The sequence below is a fragment of the Spea bombifrons genome, chromosome 4 (assembly GCF_027358695.1).
Source record: "Spea bombifrons isolate aSpeBom1 chromosome 4, aSpeBom1.2.pri, whole genome shotgun sequence".
Lineage (NCBI taxonomy): Eukaryota > Metazoa > Chordata > Amphibia > Anura > Pelobatidae > Spea > Spea bombifrons.
In genome coordinates, this window is record NC_071090.1 from 112493500 (window position 1) to 112512075 (window position 18576).

The 18576-nt window shown below is 57.4% G+C and overlaps 1 protein-coding gene across 1 annotated transcript; it reads right to left on the reverse strand.

Moving 5' to 3' along the window:
- Positions 1-501: 501 nt before the first annotated feature.
- FXR2 (FMR1 autosomal homolog 2) lies at positions 502-18044 on the reverse strand. The gene is made up of 16 exons (XM_053463171.1): positions 17882-18044; positions 17232-17284; positions 16731-16824; positions 13974-14045; positions 13673-13821; positions 13361-13454; positions 13154-13270; positions 12860-13030; positions 12701-12779; positions 12363-12472; positions 12190-12276; positions 11741-11885; positions 11525-11599; positions 8650-8766; positions 8344-8424; positions 502-735 (listed from the first exon to the last, which is right to left on the reverse strand). The coding sequence occupies exons 1-16, from the start codon at positions 17978-17980 to the stop codon at positions 572-574; spliced, it is 1707 nt and encodes a 568-aa protein (XP_053319146.1). The 5' UTR covers positions 17981-18044; the 3' UTR covers positions 502-571.
- Positions 18045-18576: the final 532 nt, after the last annotated feature.

Below are 18576 nucleotides of genomic sequence, written 5' to 3' on the forward strand. Positions count from 1 at the left end.
CACAGGGCTTTTCCTGAAGGCCCCCCGTGAGAACCGCCGGAGAACGGGTGCAAACATCTGCCCCAGGCGGTCCAAAGCTTCCATTCTGCACATGTCACGGATCAGGTTCTGTCCTCTAGGATCGGTTCCACCGACGGTATTTTTAGGGCGCCTCGGCCACATCAACCCGAAGGACAGCGACCCAGTGGTGTCAGAACACAAGCCACGAGATCCCAGGACACAAAGCCGGCTCGGCCCGTCAGAGCGATATACGCCGGTATCTGCCCTTTAATAAGACATCTAATAAATACAGCTGCCGTCACACTGTGGCCCCTCTGTAGGGGCCCTAACGCGTTGTAGGGGTCCGTGAGAGTTGCGTGGGGTCTGCAGAGGTAGTCCTGAGACCAGCGGCTCCGGGGGGGCATGAATTGGACAGAGTTCACTGGCGGGGCCCCTCTTTGGGTCCCTGTTGGAGACAATGGCGTTTGGGCTGATCCTGGGAGGCGGAGCTCGAGGAGTCCTGTGGAGGGGGGGTACCGTAATTCAGCCGGTCAGCACTGACCCGCCTCCGCCCCCCGCCGTCACAGGCTCGTCAGGGAGCCGCTGCTCTCCACCTCCACCGTCTGGTAATGAACCTGGGGGTGAATCCCTCGCCGCTCCCCAAAATCAAAGAGACCGAATCCATAGAGCGCAGACACGTCGCCAACGGGGCCGTGGAGGGCGTCCAGCTTGGGTGGCCCCATATAGGGAAGATATCTGGGGAGGAAAAAGTACAATTAACACAGGATCTCGGTGCCGGACATACGGAGACCGGCAGGACTCTATACAAACACGGATCCATAAGCAACAAAACCCAAAGCGATGAGGCCTCGGGGCAGGAGGGGGAAGGGGAGGGCACGGCTAGTGCCCTGGGCCACAACAGTAAGGGGGAGGGTGGGGGATTTGGCGAGGGGAGACCGAGTAGGCAGCAGAAGTCCCCACGTGGGATGGAATCACTTTATCACGTGATAGATATAGCGGGGGGGGTATAGGGGTAGGTAGACCAAGTCTGGTGTGTGGAAGGAAGAAGCCTAGGAAGGGGCATTACAGCAGGGGTAAGTGTGCGAAGGGGCTGGTCAGCGGATGGAACGACTAGCGTCAGGTGAGCCCATTACCTGGCCATTACTCCCCTCCCCCGCATTCTCTTGGGAGAACGGAGCCTGAAGGCAAAGACATTCAACAACCATCTTCCGGCCCCTGAGAGGGGTAGATAAGAGCCTACAGGGGTAATAGAACCGATACAGCAGAGGGAGCGAGATGCAAGCTGAGAAAGCAGGAGCCGGGGGCAGAAAGGCAACAAGGGACACGAAGGGGGGGTTAGGAGCCCAAGGAACTCACCCGTAAGAGTCTTGATAGCCGTTATACTGCGGATGGTAGCCTCTGTTTGCTGCCCCGGGCTGAGCTTGGTAGCCTCTGTTTGCTGCCCCGAATTGAGTTTGGTAGCCTCTGTTTTCCGGCCCAGACTGCGCCTCGTAGCCTCTGTTTGTTGCCCCGGACTGAGCTTGGTAGCCTCTGCTTGCTGCTGCCAGTTGGGATTGGAAGCCTCGGTTATCTGCCCCGGGCTGGGCTTGGTACCCGCTGCTTTCCATGTCCAGCTGGGCTTGGTACCCTCTGTTCTCTGCCCCCAGGGGCAGCACCGATTGTGGGGCTTCCAACGCAGGCAGGGGGAGGCCGTTTCCTTGCCCGCCCCCTTGTTTGGAGGCCGGGTCCCCCTTGTCCTTCCTCTTCTTTCGGGGGGTGTATTTGTACCCCGGGTAGTCCCGGGCATGTTGTGCCCTCAGCCTCTTGGCCTCCTCCCTGTAGGGTCTCCTCTCCTCCTCCCCCAGCCCCCTCCAGACCTCCCCCAGCCGCCGGCTGATCTCAGAGTTATGCATCTTGGGGTACTGGGCAGACACGCGCTTCCGCTCCTCGCTGGACCATACCATGAAGGCGTTCATGGGGCGCTTCACTATCAGAGCGTCCTTGTCTGCACGCTTCCCCTGGGTGGGCTTCTGCGCGGGGGCGTCCATTATCAGAGGCTTCCCCTGGGCAGGGGCATCAGCCGTTAGTGGCTCCTCCTGGGTGGGGGTTTTGCCCATTGGGGGGTTCTTCTCCTCCTGCTGCACCTGCTGGGGGTCCCGGGCCGGGTGATGCGGCTCTGGCTGCTGCTGGGTGGTTGGGGGGTCCGTGAAAGGCTGCTGCACCTGCTGGGGGTCCGCCTTTGGATGCTGATCTAGCTGGTGCTGTGCTGGTGGGGAGAACCTCAGGGGGTGCTGCCCCTGCTGGGGGTAGAATGGTGGGGAGTACCTCACGGGGTGCTGCCCCAGCTGGTGCATTGTGGGGGGCTCCTGCCCCTGCTGAGGGTGGCGCTGGTGCATTGTGGGGGATCCCCTCATGGTGAGCTGCTCCGGCATTAGTTGGGGGTCCCCCGGCGGCTGCTCCTGCTGGTGGGGGGTGAGGGGGTACATGGGGCAGGTGGTCTCCGGTCTCGGTCCGTGCGTCTCCCCCGGTGTCTCCGGTCTCGGTCCGCGCGTCTCCCCCGGTGCCTCTCTCGGTGTCTCCTCCGGACTTTCTGAGCTCCACTCTGTACACGCAGGGAAACTGCCCGCCCCCAGAGCTTTAAACTGCCCCCACCACCCCCCTGCGCTCCCGGCCAATCACAAGCCAGCCTCCGCACCAGACCCCGCCCCTTCGGCGTTTAACTCATTATAGACCACAATACTACGCGGAGACAACAAGCCCTGCGCGCAATACCCCTGCTACACAACACTAATACACAATACCCCCTGCTACACAACACTAATACACAATTATACACAATACACCCTGCCACACACCACTAATACACAATACCCCCTGCTACACAACACTAATACACAATACACCCTGCTACACAACACTAATACACAATACACCCTGCTACACAACACTAATACACAATTATACACAATACACCCTGCTACACAACACTAATACACAATACCCCCTGCTACACAACACTAATACACAATACCCCCTGCTACACAACACTAATACACAATACACCCTGCTACACAACACTAATACACAATACACCCTGCTACACAACCCTAATACACAATACCCCCTGCTACACAACACTAATACGCAATACCCCCTGCTACACAACACTAATACACAATACACCCTGCTACACAACACTAATACACAATACACCCTGCTACACAACACTAATACACAATACACCCTGCTACACAACACTAATACACAATACCCCCTGCTACACAACACTAATACACAATACCCCCTGCTACACAACACTAATACACAATTATACACAATACACCCTGCCACACAACACTAATACACAATACACCCTGCTACACAACACTAATACACAATACACCCTGCTACACAACACTAATACACAATACACCCTGCTACACAACACTAATACACAATACACCCTGCCACACAACACTAATACACACACTGATACATACAACACAACACTAATACATACAACAGTGATAAACATAATGACACACACACTAGTGATACACACTCTAATACACACTGATACACACACTAGTGACACACATTGACACACACACTAGTGACACACACTGACACACACACTAGTGACACACACTGATACACACACTAGTGACACACACTGACACACACATTAGTGACACACACTAGTGACACACACTGATACACACACTAGTGACACACACTGACACACACTAGTGACACACAGTGACACACACACTGATACACACACTGACACACACACTAGTGACACACACTGACACACACACTAGTGACACACACTGACACACACACTAGTGACACACACTGATACACACACTAGTGACACACACTGACACACACAATAGTGACACACACTGACACACACTAGTGACACACACTGACACACACTAGTGACACACACTAGTGACACACACATTGACACACACACTAGTGACACACACTGATACACACACTAGTGACACACACTGATACACACACTAGTGACACACACTGACACACACACTAGTGACACACACTGATACACACACTAGTGACACACACTGACACACACACTAGTGACACACACACTAGTGACACACACTGACACACACGTCACTGTGCACATATACAGAGGGGTCTGTTCACTTTGGGGTCACTCATCCAGCACTCCGCACCAACTGCACGCAGTGTACTCTGCACTGTACACCCTTTGGGGGGGTCCTGCATTTATTTTGTTGTGTGATGGCAGCAGGTGTACTCGGCGCTGCGCATGCACGGCTCTGGTAGGTGAGGAGAGCGCGATCCGCACCATCTGCACGCAGCCGCCCCGCACGCCGGGGTATTACTGAGGAATAAAAGCCCGGGCCTCTCCTATACACATGCATACTGCCCCCCGCCGGGCTGCCCCTCCCTCCCACATACCCCGCTCCCGGGCTTTGTGTTCAGTGCTCCGCCAACTGTCCCACCTCCCCCTCCCCCATCCCCTGTGACTGCCCCCCACCGCCTCCACTACTCCTGTGTGTGTGTGCGTCCGCGTGACAATGTGTGCATGGAGCCGTGACAAAGTGCCGGCCCCGGGGACAGGAGGGGGAATCGGTGGCCCCCGGGGACAGGAGGGGGAATGGGTGGCCCCCGGGGACAGGAGGGGGGATCGGTGGCCCCCGGGGACAGGAGGGGGGATCGGTGGCCCCCGGGGACAGGAGGGCGGATCGGTGGCCCCCGGGGAGAGGAGGGGGGATCGGTGGCCCCCGGGGACAGGAGGGGGAATGGGTGGCCCCCGGGGACAGGAGGGGGAATCCGTGGCCCCCGGGAACACGGCGGAGGGGGAATCGGTGGCCTCCGGGGACAGGAGGGGGAATCGGTGGCCCCCGGGGACAGGAGGGGGAATCAGTGGCCCCCGGGGACAGGAGGGGAAATCCGCGGCCCCCGGAGACAGAGCTGCCCACGGTATGCACTTTACACGCGCAGCTCAGCAACACGTGTAACATCCGTGTGCCCCGGGGGCTCTCCCAGCGCACAGCAGTCTCTTTCTCATGTCCCTATAACGAGCGTGATCGTGATCCCGGCTCCGAAGCGGCCCTCGAGGGCCAAAACCCCATTACAGGTTATTAGGGTAGAAAACCCTGAGCTCAGTCTTCTACCCCAACATCCAGCAGCTAAAGGGGGTCCTGGGGGGGTTACTGGGGGTGACGGTCCCCCTGTCCCCTAACGTCTGCCACCTAATGGGGGGGAATAAAAGCCTCTGCATCGGGGGATGGGCACAATGGAGAGGGGGCCCCAGAGGCCGAGGTCATTTGTTTGTCATTAGAGCTTCGGGGCTTCTAGGATTTCAGGCTGGATCCTTCCTGAGCTCCATCTATGGATTACCCATCTGTGGGCCATTACTACCCCATAGCGTGTAATATATGGGTAACGAGCGCGGGCAGCGGGGGGGGGGTGTTACACGGCGCGTCTGGGTGGATCCTGGAAGCCTCCGGGGTCAGTGAACGGGGTAACCGGGCGATTGTTGGGAAGTAACCGGTTTATCTGGTCTCTTACTGGTGCGGGGGCTGCCGCGGGAGGAGGTGAGGGGGTGCCTGCGGGGCGGGAGGAGGTGAGGGGGCACCTGCGGGGCGGGAGGAGGTGAGGGGGCACCTGCGGGGCGGGAGGAGGTGGGAGGGCGCCTGCGGGGCGGGAGGAGGTGAGGGGGCTGCCGCGGGAGGAGGTGAGGGGGCGCCTGCGGGGCGGGAGGAGGTGAGGGGGCGCCTGCGGGGCAGGAGGAGGTGAGGGGGCGCCTGCGGGGCGAGCGGAGGCCGGAACCCGAGGAGCCGCGATGGGCCACGAAAACTCCCATCACCCCCAGCCAATAGCGAATACACGCATCCGGCTCATCGCTATAACAACTCCGAGCTTAACCAGTCGCTGGCCGCGTCCCTATCCCACGCATGTTTAATACCCTCACTGTGTTACCCTCTACCACCTCTGCTGGGAGGCTGCTCCACTTATCTCCCACCCTCTCAGTCTCTGACTCTCTTGTTGTAACTTTTCTCCTCCTTTGGAATAATGGCTCTTCTCTCCTCCGTCTCTCTCTTCTCTACCCATCTTTTTCTCCTGTCCCCTTTCTTCTCCCCCGCCCCCCGTCTCTCTCCCCCCCGTCTCCCACTCTTCTCTCCCCCGTCTCTCTCCCCCCCCGTCTCTCACTCTTCTCTCCCCCGTCTCTCTCTCCCCCGTCTCTCTCTCTCCTCCACGCCGCGATGCTCGTACCTCGCGCTTGGCGTCGGACCCCCGGCGTGCGCGTCTCTCCCCGGCCTTGTTTTGTATTTAGATTGTAAGCTCTGCGGGGCAGCGGCTCCCTATTGTAATGTTTGAGCGTCCGTCCTCCCGGCGCATAATAAAGAGCCGGCCGGAGGCTGTGCCCCCCAGGCATCGCACCCTGAGCCCCCCAACCAGCTGCACCGTTACTATAAACAAGAGCTGGGCCGGCCCCGCATGCATTAACCTGGTGTCTGCGCAGGCAGGAGGGACGGGGTTAACTTAACCCCTCTGCTGCCAGTTAAGGCTGGCGGTAGCCAATGGACTATGGAGAGAACGCCGTACATCAGCCACGTTAACGAGGGTCATAAAAGAGCACTCCTACTCTCAATGGAGGGGGGGTTACTTTACTGAGAGGGTGGTAGATAAGTGGAGTGGTTCCCCAGCAGAGGTGGTAGAGGGTAATACAGTGAGGGGATTAAACATGCATGGGATAGACATACGGCTCCTGAATATAAGACGAGACCGACTGAGTAGGTTTGCGTCGTTACAGACGGGGGCCGGGTGGGGCCGATGAGAACACAGGGATGATCTTTAGAAAAACGACACGTAAGGAGGCTTTTTCATTCACACCGCGGGGGCCGGATCTTCACCCAGATCCTCGGGGCCCCTAAAGATGGGCAAAGGGCCCAATCACGTACAAGAAAACAGCTACCAATATACCAACTGGGCCGGGAGCCTCCTCCGTGTGCGACTACACACGCAGGACCCTGAGACGGCTCTGCCGGGAATCCCACTCTCGCTTTAACTTCCTCCGGAGCCTGAAACTCGAGACTTGTGCCCCCCCCCCCAGCGGGACCTCATCAGAGCCAAGGACACAACGGAGCGGCCCCGGGGGCCCAGCTGCCCAATACACACAGAGACATGCCGGGCGGGGGGAGTGTGGCCCCCGAGGCGCTGCGATGAGGACGCTCTGCGGTTTGCAGCTCTCCATCCGAGACGGTCTGCGACTACTCCATCATCGACAGCCCCGAGGGGAGGATCAGTCCCAAGCCCTTCTGTCACATGCTCGGGGCCGTGTGATGTGCTGCGTGTCCCATGCGTGTGCGCCGGCTGTATCACGCACTGCGCCCGGTTTGGTATCTGAAGAAACGCTCTCTAGAGGAGTGTAATTCCTCATCTGACCAGCGGGTGTCACCAACAGACAGATCCCAGGCAGCACTTCCCCCCTGACTGGATCCTTCCTCACGCAGGGCTTTTGAGAAATTAGTTGGAACGGACAGCCGGCAGTGAGGGGCACCCAGACGAGCCGGCTGTACAGGGAACCCTCCGGATACGGGGAACCCTCGGGGCAGACTGTTGACGATCGGTGGAGGAGAGGGGGTTACGTCGGCGGCGCTGGGGGGGGGAGAGAGGGTTCGGCGGCGCTGGGGGGGGAGAGAGGGTACGTCGGCGGCGCGGGGGGGGAGAGAGGGTACGTCGGCGGCGCGAGGGGGGAGAGAGAGGGTACGTCGGCGGCGCGGGGGGGAGGTTACGTCAGCGGCGCGGGGGGGTATTAAATAGAGACACGCTGTATAGAGAACGAGTTGTATTTATACAGAATATTTAGAGGCGGAGGAAGCAGGCGGATCGCTGATGTCCGTTACGGCTGCTGCCCCGTCCTAGAGGGCAGGAGACTCCCCAGCGCCGAGTCCTAGAGGGCAGGAGACTCCCCAGCGCCGAGTCCTAGAGGGCAGGAGACTCCCCAGCGCCGAGTCCTAGAGGGCAGGAGACTCCCCAGCGCCGAGTCCTAGAGGGCAGAATATAACATTAAAAGAGAAGAACAAGCAGGGGGGGCCGGAAATTAATTAGTGGGGGGCGCTGTCGGTACAGGAGATAATTAGCAGGGGCCACTGGAGACGAAAGAGTTAATCAGGGGGGCCATTGGTGGTGGGAGAGTTAATTAGCGGGGGGGCCCCAGGGAATATAGAAGACGACATAAGTTTTCATGATCTCAGAGGTCTCTTTTTCACCCATGGGACAACCCCCCCCCCCGCGAACCGGTCACACGAGCCCCCCCCCACCAGGGCTGGACCTGCCGGACACCCCACACCCACTTACCGGTCTGCCCACCCCGCCGGCTCGGGAGCGGCCGCCCAGCATTCCGGCTTTGAGATTTCGGCTGCGGCCGGATCCCCCCGTCTGCGAGAGAGAGAGAGGGGCAATTAAACGAGAGCTCAGCCGCACCACCCAGCGGGGTACAAAAACCCACCCAGCTATACATTATACAGGGGCCGGTCACTGATTTATCTATACATTATACAGGGGGCCGGTCACTGATTTATCTATACATTATACAGGGGCCGGTCACTGATTTATCTATACATTATACAGGGGCCGTAGATTTGGTTTATTTAAAGCGGTTACCAAAGCCGTTGTGAGCGGATGCAGGTCGGTCTCCGTTGGGAAGCGGATCGCGTCTCCGGCCCGGATTTCTCTTCATTTTATGGATCCCCTCATCTGGAGTATTGGAGACCGAGAGACCTGGAAGAGCAAGACTCAAACTACTACACGCCTCACACACACACACTACTACTGCTGCTGCTGCTGCTGCTGCTGCTGCTGCTACTACAACAACAACAACAACCACCACACACTACTACTACTACTACTCTCACACACTACTACCATTACCACCACCACTACTACTACTACTACTACTCCCCCCACACACACACTACTACTCCCCCCACACACACTACTACTACTACTACTACTACTACTACTACTGCCCCCCCACACACACACTACTACTACTACTACTGCCCCCCCACACACACACTACTACTACTACTACTACTCCCCCCCCACACACACTCCTACTACTACTGCCCCCCCCACACACACTCCTACTACTACTGCCCCCCCCCACACACACTACTACTCCCCCCCCCCCACACACACTACTACTACTCCCCCCACACACTACTACTACTCCCCCCACACACTACTACTACTACTCCCCCCCCCACACACACACACTACTATTCCCACCCCCCCCCCACACACACTACTATTCTCACCACCCCCCACACACACACACTACTACTACTCCCCCCCCACACACTACTACTACTACTCCCCCCACACACTACTACTACTACTTCCCCCCCCACACACACTACTATTCCCACCCCCCCCACACACACACACACACACACACACACACACATTACTACCCCCCCCACACACACACACACACTACTACTCCCCCCACACACACTACTACTACTCCCCCCCCACACACACACACACACACACACACACACTACTACTACTACTACTACTACTACCCCCCCCCCACAAACACTACTAATAGACCTGGAAGAGCAAGACTCAAAATTACTACACCCCAAAATGGCCGTCAGATTTCTCCTTGGATCAATAAGCTGTTTCCCCATAATTACAGATTATATCCCCGAATATTATGTTTTTCCAGGTATCCATCCAGTTGCAGTTTAAACGTCTGTACGTCTGTAAAAAACCCTTTCCTCTGCTTTAGACTAAATCTCCTTTCTTCCAATCTGAACGCCTGACCTCGCGTCCTATGCATAGTCCTGTTTATGAACAGATTTCCACACAATGGTTTGTATCGGCCCTGAATATATTTATATAATGTATATCGGCCCCACGAATATATTTATATAATGTATATCGGCCCCCCGAATATATTTATTTAATGTATATCGGCCCCCCGAATATATTTATATAACGTTATCATATCCCCTCTGAGGGGACGTTTTTCTAAACTAAACAGATTTAAATTAGTTAACCTTTCTTCATAACTATAGCGCTCCATTCCTTTTATTAATTTTGTAGCCGCCTCTGCACCCTTTCTAGTGCTAGAACTAGAACACACACACTACTACTCGCCCCCACCACACACGCACTACTACCCCCCCCCACACACACACACTACCTACTACTACTACCCCCCCCACACACTACTAATAGACCTGGGAGAGCAAGACTCAAAATTACTACACCCCCACACACTACTACTCCTACTCCCACTCCCCCCCACACACCCACTCTACTACTCCCACACACACTACTACTCACCACACACACACACTCTACTACTCCCCCCACACACTACTACTACACACTCTACTACCCCCCACACACACACACTCTACAACTCCCCCCACACTTTACTACTATTCCCCCCATACACACTCTACTACTCCTCCCCACACACTACTACTACTACCCCACCCCACACTCTGCTACTCCCCCCCCCACACACTCTGCTACTCCCCCCCCCCACACACACACACTCTACTACTCCCCCCCACACACACACACACTCTACTACTCCCCCCCACACACACACTCTACTACTCCCCCCCACACACACTCTACTACTCCCCCCCACACACACTCTACTACTCCCCCCCCACACACACACTCTACTACTCCCCCCCCACACACACACTCTACTACTCCCCCCCCCACACACACTCTACTACTCCCCCCCCCACACACTCTACTACTCCCCCCCCACACACACTCTACTACTCCCCCCCCCACACACACACACTCTACTACTCCCCCCCACACACACACTCTACTACTCCCCCCCCCACACACACACTCTACTACTCCCCCCCCCCACACACACACTCTACTACTCCCCCCCCCACACACACACTCTACTACTCCCCCCCCCCACACACACTCTACTACTCCCCCCCCACACACACACTCTACTACTCCCCCCCCACACACACACTCTACTACTCCCCCCCCACACACACACTCTACTACTCCCCCCCCACACACACTCTACTACTCCCCCCCCACACACACACTCTACTACTCCCCCCCCACACACACTCTACTACTCCCCCCCCCACACACACTCTACTACTCCCCCCCCACACACACTCTACTACTCCCCCCCCCCCCACACACTCTACTACTCCCCCCCCCACACACACTCTACTACTCCCCCCCCCACACACACTCTACTACTCCCCCCCCACACACACACACACTACTACTCCCCCCCCCCACACACACACACTACTACTCCCCCCCCACACACACACACTACTACTCCCCCCCCACACACACACACTCTACTACTCCCCCCACACACACACACACACACTACTACACAGCGCCAGCCACCCCTCACACACTACTACACAACACATATACACAGCGCTGGCCTCCCCCTCACACTACTACACCACGACACGGTACGCAGCATTGGTACAGAACTGAGCACACTTACAGTCCATGATTAGTGAGGGTTCCCGATCGTCGCCTCTGTCCTCTTTCTTCTTGCCGGGGTGAGGCGGTTTGGGTGCTGCGGTAATGGTTTTAAGATGAATTTGGATGATTTAACCCTTTATGCCGCTACCGACGCACCCAAGAGCTTTTGAAGTTTTCCCAACCCTGAACTCCGATGCGCATCCGCCCCCTGAAACTGCCCCTTCGTTTCACTCACCGCTGCCCCAGTTGCCTTGGCCATCGTCAGTCGTATTTGCCCCATCCCCTTCTGCCCAGGCGCTGGTAGCCGGCCCCCCTCCCACCATCACGTATCTGAGCTCGTCCTCAATGAGCAGGCGATGCATCCTCAGCTGCTCTAGATCCTGGACACACAGAGGGGCTTACGGTTAATGTGACGGCGGGACAGACAGACGGGAGCCCCCTGGACACATACAATGCCTCCGATATTAAACCCTCAGAGGGAGGAGGCGGTGCTTCCAAAAACAAAATGGCGTCACACACGACCACGAAGCGGAGAATCCGGAGACTTAATTCTTTAACAAACGACGGAATCCTGCTTCACAAGAAACCACCATGCAGACCACCAACCCACCCCTCCCGGGGCAGCCACCCTGCCAGACACCACGTCAACCAACAGCGAGTAACGCCAAGTAAGAAGAGACAGACCTGCAGGTGGGCGACCTGGTATTCCAGAAGAGCCAGGGCATTGCTGATGCTCTCCTGCGTGCCGACGAACACGAACGGGACCGTCTCCTGCACAGACAGCAACGGAGAGATGTAAGTCAGGGACGAGAGCGCGCGGCGCGATGCTCTGCAGCGGGACACACGGGGCCCCTTACCTCTTTCCTCGGCTCCGTCTTATCGGCGTCTCCCTCGACTCGGACCCTCACGACGCCCGACTTATCCACGATGTCCTGGATCACCTTCCCGTTCTTCCCGATGATTTTGCCTGGGGGGGTAATAGAAGGGGCAATGCGGGAGACAGTTTAATGTCAGTGGGGAACGGAAGCCAACCTAGGGGCCGACATTCCTGGGGGAGAGGAGGCCGTGCAGCCTCTAAATACCAACCGTTACTCCCCACCACGGCTTCTGGAAGGCAACTCCAGGTATGGACACCCCGCCGCCCCCGTCACTGCCCTCTCCCTGTATTCTTTACCCCAAACCTCCCCGGACTCACCCACAAACATCCGGGGGACCGGCATGGAGCCCTCGGAGAACTCCAGGTAGGCGCGGGCCGCCTTCACCGCCTCTGGGGTCTGCAGGGACACGGGGGGGAGCAATTCAGTTTTAACCCCTTAACTGCCAAAAAGGATAAGGGTAACGGCTCTGCGCTCACCTCGCCGTACACGCGGAACGTGGAGCGGCTTTCGTCCAGCTCGATGGCGGACACTCCAGGCACTTTCCGCGCTTGCTGTATATTAACCCCATGAGCGCCGATAGCCAGACCAATCAGATCCTCCCGCACCTCGAACTCCTCCTGATAGGCTTCAGCCAACTGCTTCCTGGTCTGCGAGAGACAGATTATCACCTTTACACCCTGCGGGGCTCCCATCGTCGCCCCATAAGGGGCGGGGCAGACTCGGGGCGACACTGGGGGAGGGGCGGAGATGCCCCTCGGCTGTCCTCTTACCTCCAGCTGCTTGTTGGCCTCCTCGATCTGATTCATTAACCTGCGAATGGTCTGAATGCTGCGCAGGTGAACGTCGCACAGCAGCGATGAATGTTTAATAACCGACTCGCTGGTCGCCTGCGGAAGACAAACAGAGGAGTCGGTTCCGACGCGTCCGGGCGCTGCGTCTCATCGCTTACCCCGGCCGTCCTCGCGTTCCTCACTCACCAGAATAATCAGGTTTTCACCCGTTTTGTCCAAAAATACACAGTCGGCACCCACAGCTTTCTTAAACTCTTTATGAATGTTGGCGACGGAGCAGCTGCAACAAAAACAGGATAAACGTAACAATGACACGCGTGTCAAACACCCAGCACCCCGCGGCACCGGCACAAGGGAAGGTGGGGGGCGCGGGGGGCACACAGGGAAGGCGGGGGCACACAGGGAAGGCGGGGGGGGCACACAGGGAAGGCGGGGGGCACGTGGCGGCTGCCCCAAGGGGGAGCGCAGACACACAGTAGAGGAATGGCGCACACTCACACCTCCCTCAGATCCTCCGGGACCGGCACACTGAGCTTGAAGAACGTGTTGCTGGTGGCCTCCTTATGCGGGTTGAGCGGCCGAATCCGATCCAGGCTGACGATCTCATTATACGGAGAGCCGGAAGCGGAGCGCTCCACTACAAAGAACTGACACCGACCGGTGAGCCCGGCACTCGCCCCACCTCAACCCACCGGCCCCCCATACACCTGCGTGCCAGCCGGGGGCAGCAGACACGAGGCACGGGGGCAGCCGGGGTATTCAATGTAATACTAAAGAACAGAAAACAAAGCGTACTCACATCTCCCTTTATCATCCGCACATGCGCAACCCACCAGCCGCTGGACTCCTGGCCGTTACTTCCAAACAATACCTGCAACAAAAAGACACATCGGTGCCCCTCCATCCTGCCCCGCAGCCCTCCCTGTACTGACCCCACACACAGCTCTGTCACTGCCCCTCCATCCTGCCCCGCAGCCCTCTCTGCTATTCCTATACTAACCCCACACACAGCTCTGTCACTGCCCCTCCATCCTGCCCCACAGCCCTCTCTGCTATTCCTATACTAACCCCGCACACACACAGCTCTGTCACTGCCCCTCCATCCTGCCCCGCAGCCCTCTCTGCTATTCCTATACTAACCCCCCCCCACACACAGCTCTGTCACTGCCCCTCCATCCTGCCCCGCAGCCCTCTCTGCTATTCCTATACTAACCCCACACACACACAGCTCTGTCACTGCCCCTCCATCCTGCCCCGCAGCCCTCTCTGCTATTCCTATACTAACCCCCCACACACAGCTCTGTCACTGCCCCTCCATCCTGCCCCGCAGCCCTCTCTGCTATTCCTATACTAACCCCGCACACACACAGCTCTGTCACTGCCCCTCCATCCTGCCCCGCAGCCCTCTCTGCTATTCCTATACTAACCCCCCGCACACACAGCTCTGTCACTGCCCCTCCATCCTGCCCCACAGCCCTCTCTGCTATTCCTATACTAACCCCACACACACACAGCTCTGTCACTGCCCCTCCATCCTGCCCCGCAGCCCTCTCTGCTATTCCTATACTAACCCCCCACACACACACAGCTCTGTCACTGCCCCTCCATCCTGCCCCGCAGCCCTCTCTGCTATTCCTATACTAACCCCACACACACACAGCTCTGTCACTGCCCCTCCATCCTGCCCCGCAGCCCTCTCTGCTATTCCTATACTAACCCCCCCCACACACAGCTCTGTCACTGCCCCTCCATCCTGCCCCGCAGCCCTCTCTGCTATTCCTATACTAACCCCGCACACACAGCTCTGTCACTGCCCCTCCATCCTGCCCCGCAGCCCTCTCTGCTATTCCTATACTAACCCCCCGCACACACAGCTCTGTCACTGCCCCTCCATCCTGCCCCGCAGCCCTCTCTGCTATTCCTATACTAACCCCCCGCACACACACACAGCTCTGTCACTGCCCCTCCATCCTGCCCCGCAGCCCTCTCTGCTATTCCTATACTAACCCCCCCCACACACACAGCTCTGTCACTGCCCCTCCATCCTGCCCCGCAGCCCTCTCTGCTATTCCTATACTAACCCCGCGCACACACAGCTCTGTCACTGCCCCTCCATCCTGCCCCGCAGCCCTCTCTGCTATTCCTATACTAACCCCGCACACAGCTCTGTCACTGCCCCTCCATCCTGCCCCGCAGCCCTCTCTGCTATTCCTATACTAACCCCACACACACAGCTCTGTCACTGCCCCTCCATCCTGCCCCGCAGCCCTCTCTGCTATTCCTATACTAACCCCGCACACACATACACACAGCTCTGTCACTGCCCCTCCATCCTGCCCCGCAGCCCTCTCTGCTATTCCTATACTAACCCCGCACACACACAGCTCTGTCACTGCCCCTCCATCCTGCCCCGCAGCCCTCTCTGCTATTCCTATACTAACCCTGCACACACACAGCTCTGTCACTGCCCCTCCATCCTGCCCCGCAGCCCTCTCTGCTATTCCTATACTAACCCCGCACACACACACACACACAGCTCTGTCACTGCCCCTCCATCCTGCCCCGCAGCCCTCTCTGCTATTCCTATACTAACCCCGCACACACAGCTCTGTCACTGCCCCTCCATCCTGCCCCGCAGCCCTCTCTGCTATTCCTATACTAACCCCGCACACACACAGCTCTGTCACTGCCCCTCCATCCTGCCCCGCAGCCCTCTCTGCTATTCCTATACTAACCCCCCCACACACACAGCTCTGTCATTGCCCCTCCATCCTGCCCCGCAGCCCTCTCTGCTATTCCTATACTAACCCCGCACACACACAGCTCTGTCACTGCCCCTCCATCCTGCCCCGCAGCCCTCTCTGCTATTCCTATACTAACCCCGCACACACACAGCTCTGTCACTGCCCCTCCATCCTGCCCCGCAGCCCTCTCTGCTATTCCTATACTAACCCCGCACACACAGCTCTGTCACTGCCCCTCCATCCTGCCCCGCAGCCCTCTCTGCTATTCCTATACTAACCCCACACACACACACAGCTCTGTCACTGCCCCTCCATCCTGCCCCGCAGCCCTCTCTGCTATTCCTATACTAACCCCCCCACACACACACATAGCTCTGTCACTGCCCCTCCATCCTGCCCCGCAGCCCTCTCTGCTATTCCTATACTAACCCCCCCCACACACACATAGCTCTGTCACTGCCCCTCCATCCTGCCCCGCAGCCCTCTCTGCTATTCCTATACTAACCCCGCACACACACAGCTCTGTCACTGCCCCTCCATCCTGCCCCGCAGCCCTCTCTGCTATTCCTATACTAACCCCGCACACACAGCTCTGTCACTGCCCCTCCATCCTGCCCCGCAGCCCTCTCTGCTATTCCTATACTAACCCCCCCACACAGCTCTGTCACTGCCCCTCCATCCTGCCCCGCAGCCCTCTCTGCTATTCCTATACTAAACCCCCCACACACAGCTCTGTCACTGCCCCTCCATCCTGCCCCGCAGCCCTCTCTGCTATTCCTATAGTAACCCTGTAACTATCACAAGGCTCTTACCTCCACCTGGTCTCCCTCGGCTATCTCCATGTTGGACGCCGGCGTGGGGGGCAGTCTTACATTACTGAAGGGGATCTGCCCCTCAGGCATCCAGCTGCAGGCAGAAGGGGCATAATTGAGATCTCTGACCCAACCAGCGTGATCAATGGGGTCACAGAGCCGGCAGACGCACGACCATAAGTCACATTAGAGTGCAAGCTTCGATGGTTACTTAGATCTGTCAGTACATGGCCAGGAGGAAAAGACATGGGGGGCTCTGACTGCCCACCCAGAACATGTAACAGAGCTGACGGGCGATGCTGGGCGCGGGTAAAGCCCCGAGTAAATGCCCCGTCTGGTGCGAGAGCATTTCCTGAATACTTGGGGTACGCACAGGTAAAGAACACGCATGTTACGGATACAGAAGGTAAGCACTGTATTATACTCTTCTGCTGGGAGGTCGTTCCACTTACCTACCACCCTCCTCAGCGTAAAACTTCCCTATATTCATTCTGAACTTACTTATTCCGGAAAGCCACGGTCACCGAGTCCTCATGAACGTCCTGGACGCGGCCCTGTAACGACAGACAGACGGACGGACAGCGGTGAGAAGGAGATACCCCTTATAAGCCTTCTTCCCAACCCGCTCGCTGCGGCCCCCCCAGTTCTGCGGTGGGACAGGCACGCGGCTCCTGAGCCTAAGACGATGCGTCGTTACACTGGACGGGGGCCGGATGGGGCCGACCTGCCGGCGGGCCCCCTGCATGTGGCGTGACGGGCAGGAACAGGCAGAAGCGCAATCATTCTGAATACTATTTAGAATGAAAGCCCTGCGGAGGGGATGTCTGAGGGGGCAGCACACGGGGCAGCACATGGAGCAGCAGCACACGGGGTAACCGGATCTGCCCTACAGCCACGGGCAAGGAGGGCTATAAATAGACACACGGGGCGCGTCTCCAACAAGCAGCCAACTGCCCCAAGCAAGGCCCGAACTGCGAGGACACGGGCAGCGAGGGGCAATTCTACAGCAGAGTTACCCAACTACTAATAACTAATGAATGGAACATCCAAATGGTTGCTATGGAAATAAGACCACTTTTTTGAGAGAAAATGACTCTTTATAAATAACCCCAACTGCCCCTGCCCCGTGACACAGAAGCCCCTTCTCTTACCGGGTAATACTCCCCGCCGGGGCCCCTCACTTCCACCTCTATCCCCTCCATGCTCAGCTCACTGTCCGGCAGCAGCGCGTACTCGGGAGTAGCTGCCATGTGATTACAGCTCGGTAAGGAAAGAGCAAAGCGTTGATTGGATACGACACAGAAAGGTTCAGAGCTGATTGGACAGAGTTGTTGATAAACTCCACCAGCCGGCTTCGTCTCCGAGTGAGAGGAAGCGATGCTGAGGATTGGCTGTTGTCAAAAAAGGAAGCTACTGATTGGCTGCAGAGAGACGGCCCTGGTCAGCGAGAGCCACTTGCAGCAGCTGGGGGCAGAAGAGTTTCAAATCGGCGCGTTGATTGGCCAGTTAAAGTTGTTATGGAAACCTAACATATAAGGACATGCTGAGAGAAATAAAAATAGCTCTGCGCGCTGATTGGATGACAATAGTTGTAGGCAGGGCAATAGTGTATAACTCCGCCCAGAAAATATATTACTAATGACTTGTCAATCACCTGATAACACTGCTGTACCCTGGAGACTAAATACAGGGGCCGGTCACTAATTTAACTATACATTATACAGGGGCCGGTCACTAATTTAACTATACATTATACAGGGGCCGGTCACTAATTTAACTATACATTATACAGGGGGCCGGTCACTAATTTAACTATACATTATACAGGGGGCTGGTCACTGATTTA